General features: G+C 41.1%; 1 protein-coding gene and 1 long non-coding RNA gene across 3 annotated transcripts in view; both read right to left on the bottom strand.

Annotated features, from left to right (window-relative positions):
- Nucleotides 1–796: 796 nt before the first annotated feature.
- LOC118394230 (uncharacterized) lies at nt 797–1,887 on the bottom strand. The gene is made up of 2 exons (XR_004827694.2): nt 1,688–1,887; nt 797–1,429 (listed from the first exon to the last, which is right to left on the bottom strand). It is a non-coding gene; the product is annotated as an uncharacterized LOC118394230 (long non-coding RNA).
- Nucleotides 1,888–4,880: 2,993 nt separating this feature from the next.
- Nucleotides 4,881–12,792, bottom strand: part of LOC118393193 (anthrax toxin receptor 1-like) — a 53,302-nt gene continuing 45,390 nt past the window's right edge. For both annotated transcript variants that reach the window (XM_052461475.1, XM_035785615.2), the window contains exon 18: nt 4,881–6,287. In XM_052461475.1, the coding sequence (XP_052317435.1) occupies nt 5,793–6,287 (495 nt within the window). In that variant the 3' untranslated portion in view covers nt 4,881–5,792. The remainder of the gene's footprint in view (nt 6,288–12,792) is intronic.

The raw sequence follows: 12,792 nt of genomic DNA, 5'->3' as shown, positions 1-12,792 counted from the left end.
TGATTGCAATATTGGGACCATGGTTTTCTATTCAATTTAATGTTTTTGTATACAGCAACTTATGTTCAAGAGGTCTCTGTACTATGGGTTATGCTATCAACAAAACACCATGCTATGTTCATTTTGCTTTGAGTAAACAAAGGTGTGGTGTTAGACGCTGTTGATAGGGGTTTGTAAGTGCTCTGCCTACAAGACACCTACAGAGCAATGCAGTAATCCTGTTTGACTATGTAGCTGCTGTTTTAGAACTTAACATGTCAGCTGTGTGCTTTCCCAAATGTGTCGTTATAAGCCAAGGAGTAAAGCAGTATGCTCGTTTGAATTTCAAAAGGGTCACTGACAAAACTCAAGACAGGTTCTTTGCTTATTTGTATTTCACCTTAAGATCTTGCAATCAGGCCTTAATTACCTGAAAAGGGGGTTTCCCAAAGTAAAGAGTTAGCTGTCTTTGCAACTGTGTTTTCATTGTATCTGCCTATGTTGAAAGATCCTAGCAAAGACCATGTTTTACACTGGAGGTGCTTTAGTAACTGAAAAATGCAGGCCTTTGACAGGCTCAGACTCAGTATGGACAAGGCCACTGCACTAACACTCAGCACCTGGAACATCTGTTGGAAACTTGTGGGGCTCTATTATGACAGTTACAATAGTGTCTAGTACTTTCACTGTCTTTTTAAAATGGGCTTTGACAGTGTACAGTTGGATTAATGTCCCTATCTCATCCATAAAATTGCCATTATGGCAGATACTGTAACCTGCCAAGATTTCCAAATATGCAGTTGGACAATGATTCAACTAAGAATTAAGGAAACATTTTAATAGTTAATATGCCAGTTGAAAATACAAACACTTGAAGGGAAGTTGAAGCAATAGTCCTAGGATGCACAGTTCCTTAAGGATGTTACAAGAAAAGCATTACTCAAGTTACTTTACTGGAGGAAAAGTCATTTATTAAACGATATTCATTCAAGACAAAGTGGTCAGGTAAAGATGCAAAGAGCCAACTGGGACAGAAACAGGAGTGTTTTCTTTAGGAGGAACTGCTGAGAGAAGAGCACTTCCTTGAAGCAACGAATCAAGTCCCAACTGAAGGCGAGTGCCTCTTCAAAGTATCCAGTGAGAGTCCTGATGGTGAAGAACATTGGTCTCACGTACCCCCGTAGAACCAACATGGCGGAGACACCTGGTGCAATGCATTTGTTGAAAGCCAAGATGGCGGAGCAAACTGACAGGGAGCACTGACAAAGAGTTGAACAAGCCTGCAGAATTGATTGGGTGGTCTTGAAGTCTTTCTCAGTTTGGCCAGTTTTGGAACCAATAGCCTTGGAGGTATAACAGCGATCATTGACACTTGAACACACATTTATGTCCTGATGAGAAATGACAACTGACAGCATCAACCTAAAGGCTGTGTTGAACTTCAGTATGGCTGAAAGAAAACATGCACAACAGTTGGTAAAAACAAGAGCAGCCTCCAGAATTGTTTCATTGCAATGGCTTAGTGCTAAAATGGCCTCAAGTGCAGGAGTTGTGCAATCACTAAAGGCAACCATAGCCTTATACACGCAGCCAAAAAGTCTAAATCCTCTAACCACAGTGAACATTGTTGAAAATATGTTTTAGTCCTTTAAGATATTTCACTGTCAAAAAGACGACAGCGTTGTAAACGTCCTTTGTTGTTACGCACCATTTCAGTGTCATACCATCATTTTTTTGCTTAAGCGTTCAATTCTCTGGGTTTATCAGTCCTCATTATAAACTCACAAGGACAAGGCTTCTAATATAGGGACAAACAGTGCAATTACCTCTGATCTTGAATAACTATCAACAGCTGCTGCAGCTGCCACACCTAGCCAAGGGTGCATCTCAACAGTTTAAAGTGGCTTCCTCTCCTTGCCTCATTTCATCCATCTGCACTAATTTCTTCTGCTCATTATGAAGACTATTGTATAGTCCATTGACAGCTTTTGTTGTGTGTTTACTGTTGATGCCTACTCCTCTATCAGTTTACTGACTGGGTGTGTTCAACTAAGGAGTTTACCGGAGCATCTTGTCTTACAGCAGTAATCGGTTGACTTTTATCACAATTGAAGAATACTTGACTGTCATTTAGATCCCAGAAAGAATAACCAGATGCTTTCTACTGGATTTACTGGGTCATAATGTTCTTGAGTTATTATTTGCCTTCTGTTGAATCCAGTGTGAGGGGCCACCAGATACAGCATTAACCGTGTGCTTTATAGATGGATGAGGGCTGGCCTCCTTAGGACGACACAGTGAATTTGAACACTATGTCATAAAGGCTTGGAAGAAATAAGGAGTGGAAAGTGTGCAACTTCTGCCAAGACATTTCTTGCATTGTGTTTGGCTGCTATGGAAGGGGTCAATGAAAGCAGCTGAGCATCATATTTCCTTTCTCTGTGATCTAGGGACATAAAGGATAATATTCTATATACCATTTAAAGCAACCAAAGCCTTGTGTCTATAGGTTGTTTGTTCTGAGTTATTTGGTTAATACATAGTAATATTTGGTATATTTTTATTCCTCAGTTTGAGGATTCAAGTGAACAATTGTTTTATTTGGTCCAAATGTCCCCTATAACCCTCCCACTATATGCCCAAAACACAATTATGTCATGTATAATTAATATTGGCACGCCTTTCCTCCAGCCTTTCCAAATTTCCTGCAGATTAGATGATGTCTAATATTTTCCTAGATAGCTCACTCCATTTGTAGATGTGACATAATTCAACATATGAACATCTGGATGCTGTTAGCCACGAAATCACATTTTTTTTCTTCTATGATTGAGGCAGGGAGGTACAGTCTGTGCACTGTTAGTAAATGGTGTATAGTTGGTGAACCCAGTGACTCCAACATCCTTAACAACATTAGGGGCAAGGTATTCAAAAGAAAGGGGCTGAAAAACGTATTGCTTCAGTGATGTCTAACCAGCTGGTAAATGTAATGTTTCTCTTTGTATGCTTTTAGTTTTTAACATTTTTAAAAGAGGCACTGAAATAGGTCCACTAATAATGGCATGTGGATGTCTTCCAGAATGAGTTTGGAGCATGCCTATGACCCAGCTGGGTGGGATTCGGGGATAAGAGGGTGGCTTTAGGAAATGTGAGGTAAGTCTACTAATCTCTTTACAAGTCTCTGGTGATGTGTTTAAACTATGGGACATTGCCTGCTTGCACCTTGTCATTAGGAGCCCCATGAAGTACATCGAAATAGTACATTTCACAGGGTCATGAATTGTATCAATCTGCTTTAAATCAGTGTTTTTCAATTCAAGACTTTGCTCTCGCTGCTTCAAATGTCACAAAGAAGCATTGTACTACACTGAGCAAATCAAACATTAGGAACACCTTCCTAATATTGAGTTGCTCCCCCCCTTTTACCCTCAGAGCAGCAAGGTGTTGAAAGCGTTTCACAGGGATGCTGGCCCATGTTGACTCCAATGCTTCCCACAGTTGTCAAGTTGGCTGGATGTCCTTTGGATGGTGGACCGTTCTTGATACATGATACCGTTCTTGAAACTGTTGAGCGTGAAAAGCCCAGCAGCATTGCAGTTCTTGACACAAACTAGTGTACCTGGCACCTACTACCATACTCCGTTCCAAGGCACTTAAATATTTTGTCCTGCCCATTCACCCTCTGATTGGCACACATACACAATCCATGTCTCAATTGTCTCAAGGTTTAGAAATACTTCTTGAATCGGTCTCCTCCCTTTCATCTACAGTGATTGAAGTGGATTTAACAAGTGACATAAGTAAGGGATCATAGCTTTCACTTGGATTCACCTGGTCAGTCTATGTCATGGAAAGAGCAGGTTTTGTATACTCAGTGTATGTGTGCTTAACAACAAATCATAAAAAAGACACAATTTGAAAAAATTACTTAAAGGATTCAACGTTTACTTCATAAATTCTAAATGACAATTGGTCACATAGCAATGACAGCTAAATCTGTACTTGCTTATACTGCCTTGCTTTCCAGTCTCCAGGCTACAGTACACTTATTTTGACCTGAGAGCCTGGCAGGTGCATGTAAAGTCAATACGTCTGTAATGAAAATAGGATTCCTTCACAAAGGAACACAGAGAGTGACTCCACTTCAAGTTTTCTAGACCCAACATAAAATGCCTTCCTTTTCTACACATATTCAGATGGCTAAATATTTGGATGCGCCTTTTACTATACAAAATCAGACATCTGTACATCAATATGTACTTTCATGAACTTGACTCAATACAAAGCCAACTTTCCATGATTGTCTCCAATCTTCCTCTTATGGACAGACAGAAGGCCTGGTCTATATTACACCTCATCTGGAGGTATAGGAAAGTGTCTGATGCTGCAGGGGAGATTCTGATCCATTGTGTGGACAAGATCCCAGTCACTGGCACAGAACCACACATGCAGATGCCTGCCAACATGTGTGTCTGGGTGTGATAAGACATATAGTTTGTTCAAGTGTGTTTACATAAAACTCATCCTGTTTTATGGGCAACTCAAAGCATTACATAATCCAACTTGTGCTTGGAATATTTTGACCCATAGGCTGCCTATAGATTTAGCATCAATAGTTGAAGTCGTCATGGCCCGGTTCAGAGGCTAACCATCGTTAACCTATGATATTCTTTGGTCAGTTACACAATATGTAATTAGATTTTTTTTTTTTAATGTGACTTCAATAAACCACATTGAACCACAGGAGCAGCAATGACACAAAAAAAAAAAAAATTGGGGGGGAAGGCCAAGGATATATACGTCATAACATTTTGAGATGAAATACAACATTGTAAACCCAACTATATAACATTAACCATTGATAGTGCTGATTCTGAGGAATTTGGCATAATTGTAAGGACTCGTATGCACACATTTATTGTAATTTATTCGTAATGATTATTTTGTTCACCACAGCAATCATACTCTGCAAAATAGTTATCCAACACTGAATGGACAATACAAAGACAAAAAGTAAGACATATTTATACACGCTATATGTATAAAACATTTTAGGAATGCTATATAAACCAACCAAGACCCATCATATGAATCAAACTGGATGAACAAATTACTTAAACCACTGGAATGTAATTGCTCTCCAATAACATTCTGTTTTTAATTAAAGGCACATTTAAGGCATAAAATCATCCTTTATGCTGTCATTAAGAAACATTGTCCTCGACTTGACAGTAATTGTGCAATGCAGCAGGGCATTGACACTAGAACATTTTTGTGATTCAAAGAATCCTTCCGCTGCTCATAATAACTTGTTTGACAGTGAAAAACAAATATTGCATGTGGAAAATTCAGACTGATACATTATTGGAATATCATTTGGAGACATCTCTCAATTCATTTCTGAACTTAATACCTCAGCCATATCTCAAGAGCCTCAGTTAATTTTTTTAAACAGGCAACCATCCAACACTTGGCTTTACTTTGTTACGATGATATCGATCCATTCTTCTGGTGGTTGTAGAATGGACAGATGGGCTTAGCCTTTATTGCCATGACAAGGTAACTGTGTTTTGTGCAGACCTGACCAGCTATGGACAACATAGATCTGTCTATAAGGAAAGCTGTCCATCAGGAGATATCCGTGGAACCTTAAGTACAACTTCTCTTTGTACTCTTGACCTACACATGTAGGTCAAGAGTACATGGGCCACTGTAAACAAATAGCTGACAAGTGTGTGAGCCACACAGATATCATGGGTGGCAGTAGAATGAGGGGAGAGTTGTGATTCCTGTTGATCTTCCTTGTACTAGTACTAGTCAACCCCTGCCCTCCCAATCACTGCTGAGGATTTACAAAGAGGGGCGTGGCGGTGGGCGGGCAGGGGGTGGAGGCAGGGGGCCTTGTCCTGGAGGAGGGGCCTGAGCGGGTGGGGGCAGGGAGCTGGTTGGGGATGCAGGGTGTGGAGGGGAAGGGGAGCACATAGGAGGAGGGGGTATATGCAGAGTGGTTGGAGGGAGGGCTGGAGTTGGAGGAGGAGTGTAAGGTGGGGGTGTGATGGTAGGAGGTGGAGTAATGGGAGGAAGAGGAGTGGTAGAAAAAGGAGGGGTTTTGAGGGCAGTGGAGGCAGTGTGGAGGTGGAGGATGGAGAGGGGGAGGCTGGGGGGCTGCCGGTGGGAAGGGGGAGTTTGCCTTGGGGAGGTGGTGGGTTGCAGCCTCTTGGAGGGGTGTAGATGGGGGCTGAGTGATGGTTGTAGTGGGGGTATCGAGGAGGATTGGACTTGACCCGGGTGAAGTTCATGCATCGGCCCTGAAATGTAAGAGAGAGACAAGGTTAGAATAACACAATGTATCATTTCTGAATCCACTGGTCAGTTGTAGAGGTGGTGTGGTTCAAAGTAAAAAGCAATACATGTATACATTCTCCAGTCTCTATTCATATCTAAGAGACACAGATCTCATGATAAAAATTAGGAAAGTCAGTCACATTGATGTTTCACATACACCAGTGAGGAGATTTTATTTTATGCTATTGTATTGCTTTGTCAGTTGTGCTGGTCAGTTGAATTAGCTGGAGGCATAGAAATGTCTCTTGCTTCGAACTGTTACAAACTGAATGGATTGATTGCTACAACACATGTTCCTACAGCATGGCAACCTTTTTAAGAGAGTGTGTGCGCACTGTCCACCATCAACATTTCTATTTCAAAATGACTGGGTTAGGGAGACCAACACACATGCTGTGATTTCCCATCATGATTCATGTCTGCAGTGCTAAATCCAAAGAAAAATCCTTGCTGCAAAACTTTTACTCAAAAGAAGATGTTTGAGATGCTATCCCAAACAATATCAATGCAAAGAACAGAGAGAACATAGGCCTATGCTTTAAGATTCATGTAGTTTCAAGTGTATTACTCGTGTGTACGGGATACGCATGGTAGACAGCGTCCAACAACATGCTTACTTGCAGGTAGGTAGGGAAGTGGATTAGACAACCAGTCAGTATCTGGCGTGACCACCATTTGCCTCATGCAGGGCGACACATCTCCTTTGCATAGAGTTGATCAGGCTATTGATTGTGGCCTGTGGTATGTTGTCCCACTCCTCTTCAATGGCTGTGCAAAAATTATGCTGGAACACACTGTCGTACAAGGAAGAACTGGGACATTTTCAGCATCCAGGAAATGTGTACAGATCCTTGCAACATTATCAACAACATTATCATGCTGAAACATTATCATGCCGAAACATTATCATGCTGAAACATGAGGGGATGGTGGCGGATGAATGGCACAACAATGGGCCTCAGGATCTCATCAAGGTAAATCATCAAGGTAACTCTGTGCATTCAAATTGCCATCGATAAAATGAGCTTATGAGTTTAAAATAGCTTATGCATGCCCGTACTATAACCCCTCTGCCACCATGAAGCACTCTGTTCACAATGTTGATATCAGACCACTCTCCCACACGACGCCATACATGCTGTCTGCCATCTGCCCGGTACAGATGAAACCGAGATTCAACTGTGAAAAGCACACTTTTCCAGCATGACTGTGGCCATCGAAGGTGAGCATTTGCGACTGAAGTCAGTTACGACGCCGAACTGCAGTCAGGTCAAGACCCTGGTGAGGATGACGAGCACGCAAATGAGCTTCTCTGACACGGTTTCTGACCGTTTGTGCAGAAATTCTTCGGATGTGCAAACCCACCGTTTCATCCACTATGTGGGTGGCTGATCTCAGACCATGCCGCAGGTGAAGAAGCCGGATGTCAAGAGGGCACGACAAAGCCTATTGCCCCTCGAGAGACTGAAAAGATTTTGCATGAATCCTCACATTCTCAAAATGTTCTACAGCTGCACCATCGAGAGCATCCTGACTGGTTGCATCACTGCCCGGTATGGCAACTGCTCGGCCTCCGACCGCAAGGCACTACTGAGGATAGTGCGAACGGCCCAGTACATCAAGCATGGGGTCAAGCTTACGGCCATCCAGCACTATACCAGGCAGTGTCAGAGGAGGGTCCTACAATTTGTCAAAGACTCCAGCCACGCTAGTCATAAACTGTTCTCTCTGCTACTGCACGGCAAGCGGTACCTCTTAACCTCTTTGGGATAGGGGGCAGCATTTTCACTTTTGGATAAATAGCATGCCCAATTTCAACTTCCTGCTACTCATGCCAAGAATATAAGATATGCATATTATTAGTAGATTTGTATAGAAAACTCTGAAGTTTCTAAAACTGTTTGAATCATGTCTGTGAGTATAACAGGGCAAAACCCCGAGGACTAACCGTTCAGAAGCTTTTTTTTTAGGTCTGTGTCTGTTCAGTGAGTTCTCGTTGGCAAACGATATTTCTTAGGAACTGGTTTTCAATTCCTACCTCTTCCACTGGATGTCACTAGTCTTTGGAATTTGGTTGAGGTTATTCATTTGTACAATGAAGGAGGCCATCTAGGAACTGGGTAACACTGTTAAGAGTGCGCAAGATGTGAAAAGTAGCATGGTTTGTTGTCTTCCTGTATTTTTCTTTTTTTATTTAACCTTTATTTAACTAGGCAAGTCAGTTGAGAACAAATTCTTATTTTCAATGACGGCCTAGGAACAGTGGGTTAACTGCCTGTTCAGGGGCAGAACAACAGATTTGTACCTTGTCAGCTCGGGGGTTTGAATTTGCAACCTTCCGGTTACTAGTCCAACGCTCTAACCACTAGGCTACCCTGCCGTATTGAACACAGATAGACCCGTCTACAATTTGATTGATTATTAACATTTAAAAATACCTAAAGTTGTATTACAAAAGTAGTTTGAAATATTTTGGCAAAGTTTATAGGCAACTTTTGAAATATTTTGTAGTGATGTTGCGTTTTTTGGAAGCTGTTTTTTTCTGGATCAAACGCACTTTATAAATTGACCTTTGGATATATATGGATGGAATTAATCGAACAAAAGGACCAATTGTGATGTTTATGGGACATATTGGAGTGCCAACAAAAGAAGCTTGTCAAAGGTAATGCATGTTTTACATTTTATTTCTGCGTTTTGTGTAGCGCCTGCAGGGTTGAAATATGCTACCCTCTTGTTTACTATTGTGCTATCATCAGATAATAGCTTCTTATGCTTTTGCCGAAAAGCCTTTTTAAAATCTGACATGTTGGCTGGATTCACAACGAGTGTAGTTTTAATTGAGTATCTTACATGTGTGATTTAATGAAAGTTTGATTTTTATATCATTTTTTTTTATTTGCCGCGCTGCATTTTCCCTGTTTTTTTGCCCAAGTGGGACGCAACCGTCCCCTATACCATAAGAAGTTAACAGCTTCTACACCCAAGCAATAAAACTCCTGAACAGCTCATCAAATGGCTACCCAGACCATTTGCATTGTCCCCCCCGCCTTTTTTATATGCTGCTGCTACTCTCTGGTTATTATCTATGCATGGTCATTTTAACTCTACCTACAGTAGAAGTCGGAAGTTTACATAGACTTAGGTTGGAGTCATTAAAACTTCTTGATGCACCCATCCCATTAGCGGGATCATTTTCGTCAACCACCGCTGAATTGCAGAGCGCCAAATTCAAATTAAATCACTAAAAATATTGAATTTTCATGAAATCACAAGTGCAATATAGCAAAACACAGCTTAGCTTGTTGTTAATCCACCTGGTGTGTCAGATTTCAATAAAGCTTTTCGGCGAAAGCATACCAAGCGTTTATGTAAGCACATCTCTCTCAGTATGCAAAATATTACAAACAGCTAGGAGCCAAGTAGATTGGTCATGAAAGTCAGAAAAGTAATACATTAAATCGCTTACCTTTGATGATCTTTGGATGTTTGCACTCACAAGACTCCCAGTTACACAATAAATGTTCCTTTTGTTCCATAAAGATCATTTTTATATCCAAAATACCTCCATTTGGTTGGCGCGTTATGTTCAGAAATCAACAGGCTCCAGCGGTCACGACATCGCAGACGAAAGTTACAAATAGCATTGTTTTTTATAATCAATCCTCAGGTTGTTTTTAATCGATAATATATCAACCGGGAATGGAGCTTCTTCAATAGGAGAGAGAAAATGGATGCTCCAAGCTGTTGCGCATACAAAACGCTGCAGGCACCCAGCCATACAATGACGCGATCTTTCTCGCTCATTTTTCAAAATATAAGCCTGAAACTATGTCTAAAGACTGTTCACACCACAAGGAAGCCATAGGAAAAGGAATCGGGGTGATATCCCTTTAAATGGAGCGAAGGCAGGCTATGGAACATGGAGCTTTCAAAATAGAGGCCACTTCCTGGTTTGATTTTCCTCAGGTTTTCGCCTGCAATATCAGTTCTGTTATACTCACAGACAATATTTTGACAGTTTTGGAAACTTGAGTGTTTTCTATCCTAATCCGACAATTATATGCATATTCTAGATTCTGAGCTTGAGAAATAGGCAGTTTAATTTGGGTACGCTTTTCATCCAAGCAATAAAATACTGCCCCCTACACTCAAGAACTAGTTTTTCAACCACTCCACAAATTTCTTGTTAACAAACTATAGTTTTGGCAATCTACTTTGTCCATGACACAAGTCATTTTTCCAACAATTGTTTACAGACAGATTATTTCACTGATAATTCCCTGTATCACAATGAGTCAGATGTTTACATACACTAAGTTGACAGTGCCTTTAAACAGCTTGGAAATTCCGGAAAATTATGTCATGGCTTTAGAAGCTTCTGATAGGCTAATTTACATTATTTGAGTCGATTGGAGGTGTACCTGTGGATGCATTTCAAGGCCTACCTTCAAACTCAGTGCCTCTTTGCTTGATATCATGGGAAAATCAAAATAAATCAGCCAAGATTGTAGACCTCAAAGTCTGGTTCATCCTTGGGAGCAACTTCCAAACACCTGAAGGTACCACGTTCATCTGTATAAACAATTGTATGCAAGTATACACCATGGAACCACGCAGCCGTCATACTGCTCAGAAAGGAAACACGTTCTGTCTCCTAGAGATGAACGTACTTGGTGCGAAAAGTGCAAATCAATCCCAGAACATCAGCAAAGGACCTTGTGAAGATGCTGGTGGAAACAGGTACAAAAGTTACCACAGTAAAACAAGTCCTATATCGACATAACCTGAAAGGCCGCTTAGCAAAGAAGGAGCCACTGCTCCAAAACCACCATAAAAAAGCCGACCACGGTTTGCTACTGCACATGGGGACAAATATCGTAGTTTTTGGAGAAATGTCCTCTGGTCTGATGAAACAAAAATAGAACTGTTTGGCCATATTGACCATTGTTATGTTTGGAGGAAAATGGGGGAATTTGGCAAGCCGTAGAACACCATCCCAACCGTGAAGCACGGGGGTGGCAACATCATGTTGTGGGGGGTGCTTTGCTGCAGGAGGGACTGGTGCACTTCACAAAATAGATGGCATCATGAGGCTGGAAAAAATATGTGGATATATTGAAGCAAAATCTCAACACATCAGTCAGGAAGTTAAGTATTGGTCGCAAATGGGTCTTCCAAATGGACAATGACCCTAAGCATACTTCCAAAGTTGTGTCAAAATGGGTTCAGGACAAAAAAGTCAAGGTATTGGAGTGGCCATCACAAAGCCCTGATCTCATTCCTATAGGGAATTTGAGGGCAGAACTGAAAAAGCGTGTGAGAGCAAGGAGGCCTACAAACCTGACTCAATTCACCCAACTTATTGTGGGAAGCTTGTGGAAGACTGCCCAAAACATTTGACCCAAGTTAAACAATTGAAAGACAATGCTACCAAATACGAATTGAGTGTATGTAAACTTCTGACCCACTGGGAATGTGACAAAATAAATAAAAGCTGAAATAAATAATTCTCTCTACTATTATTTTGACATTTCACATTCTTAAAATAAAGTGGTGTTTCTACCTGACCTAAGACAGGGAATTCTAACGATGATTAAATGACAGGAATTGTCAAACTGAGTTTAAATGTATTTGGCTAAGGTGCATGTAAACTTCCGACTTCAACTGTATGGGTTAACAGGAGCTTGCAATGTTTTCAACTCAGGTCCACCAGGAATTGTTTATGAGAAAACATACCCCTCTCTCTCTGACTCTTACCAGAAGCCGCCATTCGATCCATTCAAAATATGGAGAAGCCATCTGGTTGAATAGCAGAGCCGATTGTTTTGTCCGTAAGCCATGTCTCAGTAAAAACAAAGTCCCAGCATTCCCTGATGTCCCTCTGCAATTGAAGCCTTGCTGTGAGTTCACAAAGTTTATTTTCCAGCAATTGGACATTAGCCATCAGGATACTAGGAAGAGGAGGCAGTTTAGTTTGGATGTATTTATACATTTATATTCCAAACAATAGCCAGTGTTTTGGAACACTGGCTTATGTTTTGGAATATTAAACAATAACCCTACGTACATGCTTTGCATTCTGTGCGAGCTTTCCTCTGGTCAGGATTATTGTCAGTGACAATATTGCGTGTATACCCTCTTTTGTGCTTAAATCGGTTAAGCTGTCTACCTACCTCTCTCCTTGCAATCCAACTACAGTGGATAGGTTACCAGTTGTCTGGGTCTATCTTAGTCCCTGTGGAGCAGCCTGAGAGAGGACTGAAGTGAGAGAGCATGAGGAGCCTCATCCTGTAGGAACATTGAGGCACGCTGGTGAGAGCTTTACTGACTGCTGTGGTTGAACCACTAATTAAAATCAACACTCCTGTTCCCTTGACTCACGTAGCAGAGCAGATTTTTATTTTACTACCCCCTGACCGTAGTACATAGTACATTTATGAAAGACTACCTGAAATTAATACAAAT

This window comes from Oncorhynchus keta, chromosome 14 (assembly GCF_023373465.1).
Source record: "Oncorhynchus keta strain PuntledgeMale-10-30-2019 chromosome 14, Oket_V2, whole genome shotgun sequence".
NCBI classification, from domain to species: Eukaryota; Metazoa; Chordata; class Actinopteri; order Salmoniformes; family Salmonidae; genus Oncorhynchus; species Oncorhynchus keta.
The sequence above is the reverse complement of the archived record's forward strand: the minus strand, read 5'-3'. Positions and strand labels throughout refer to the sequence as shown.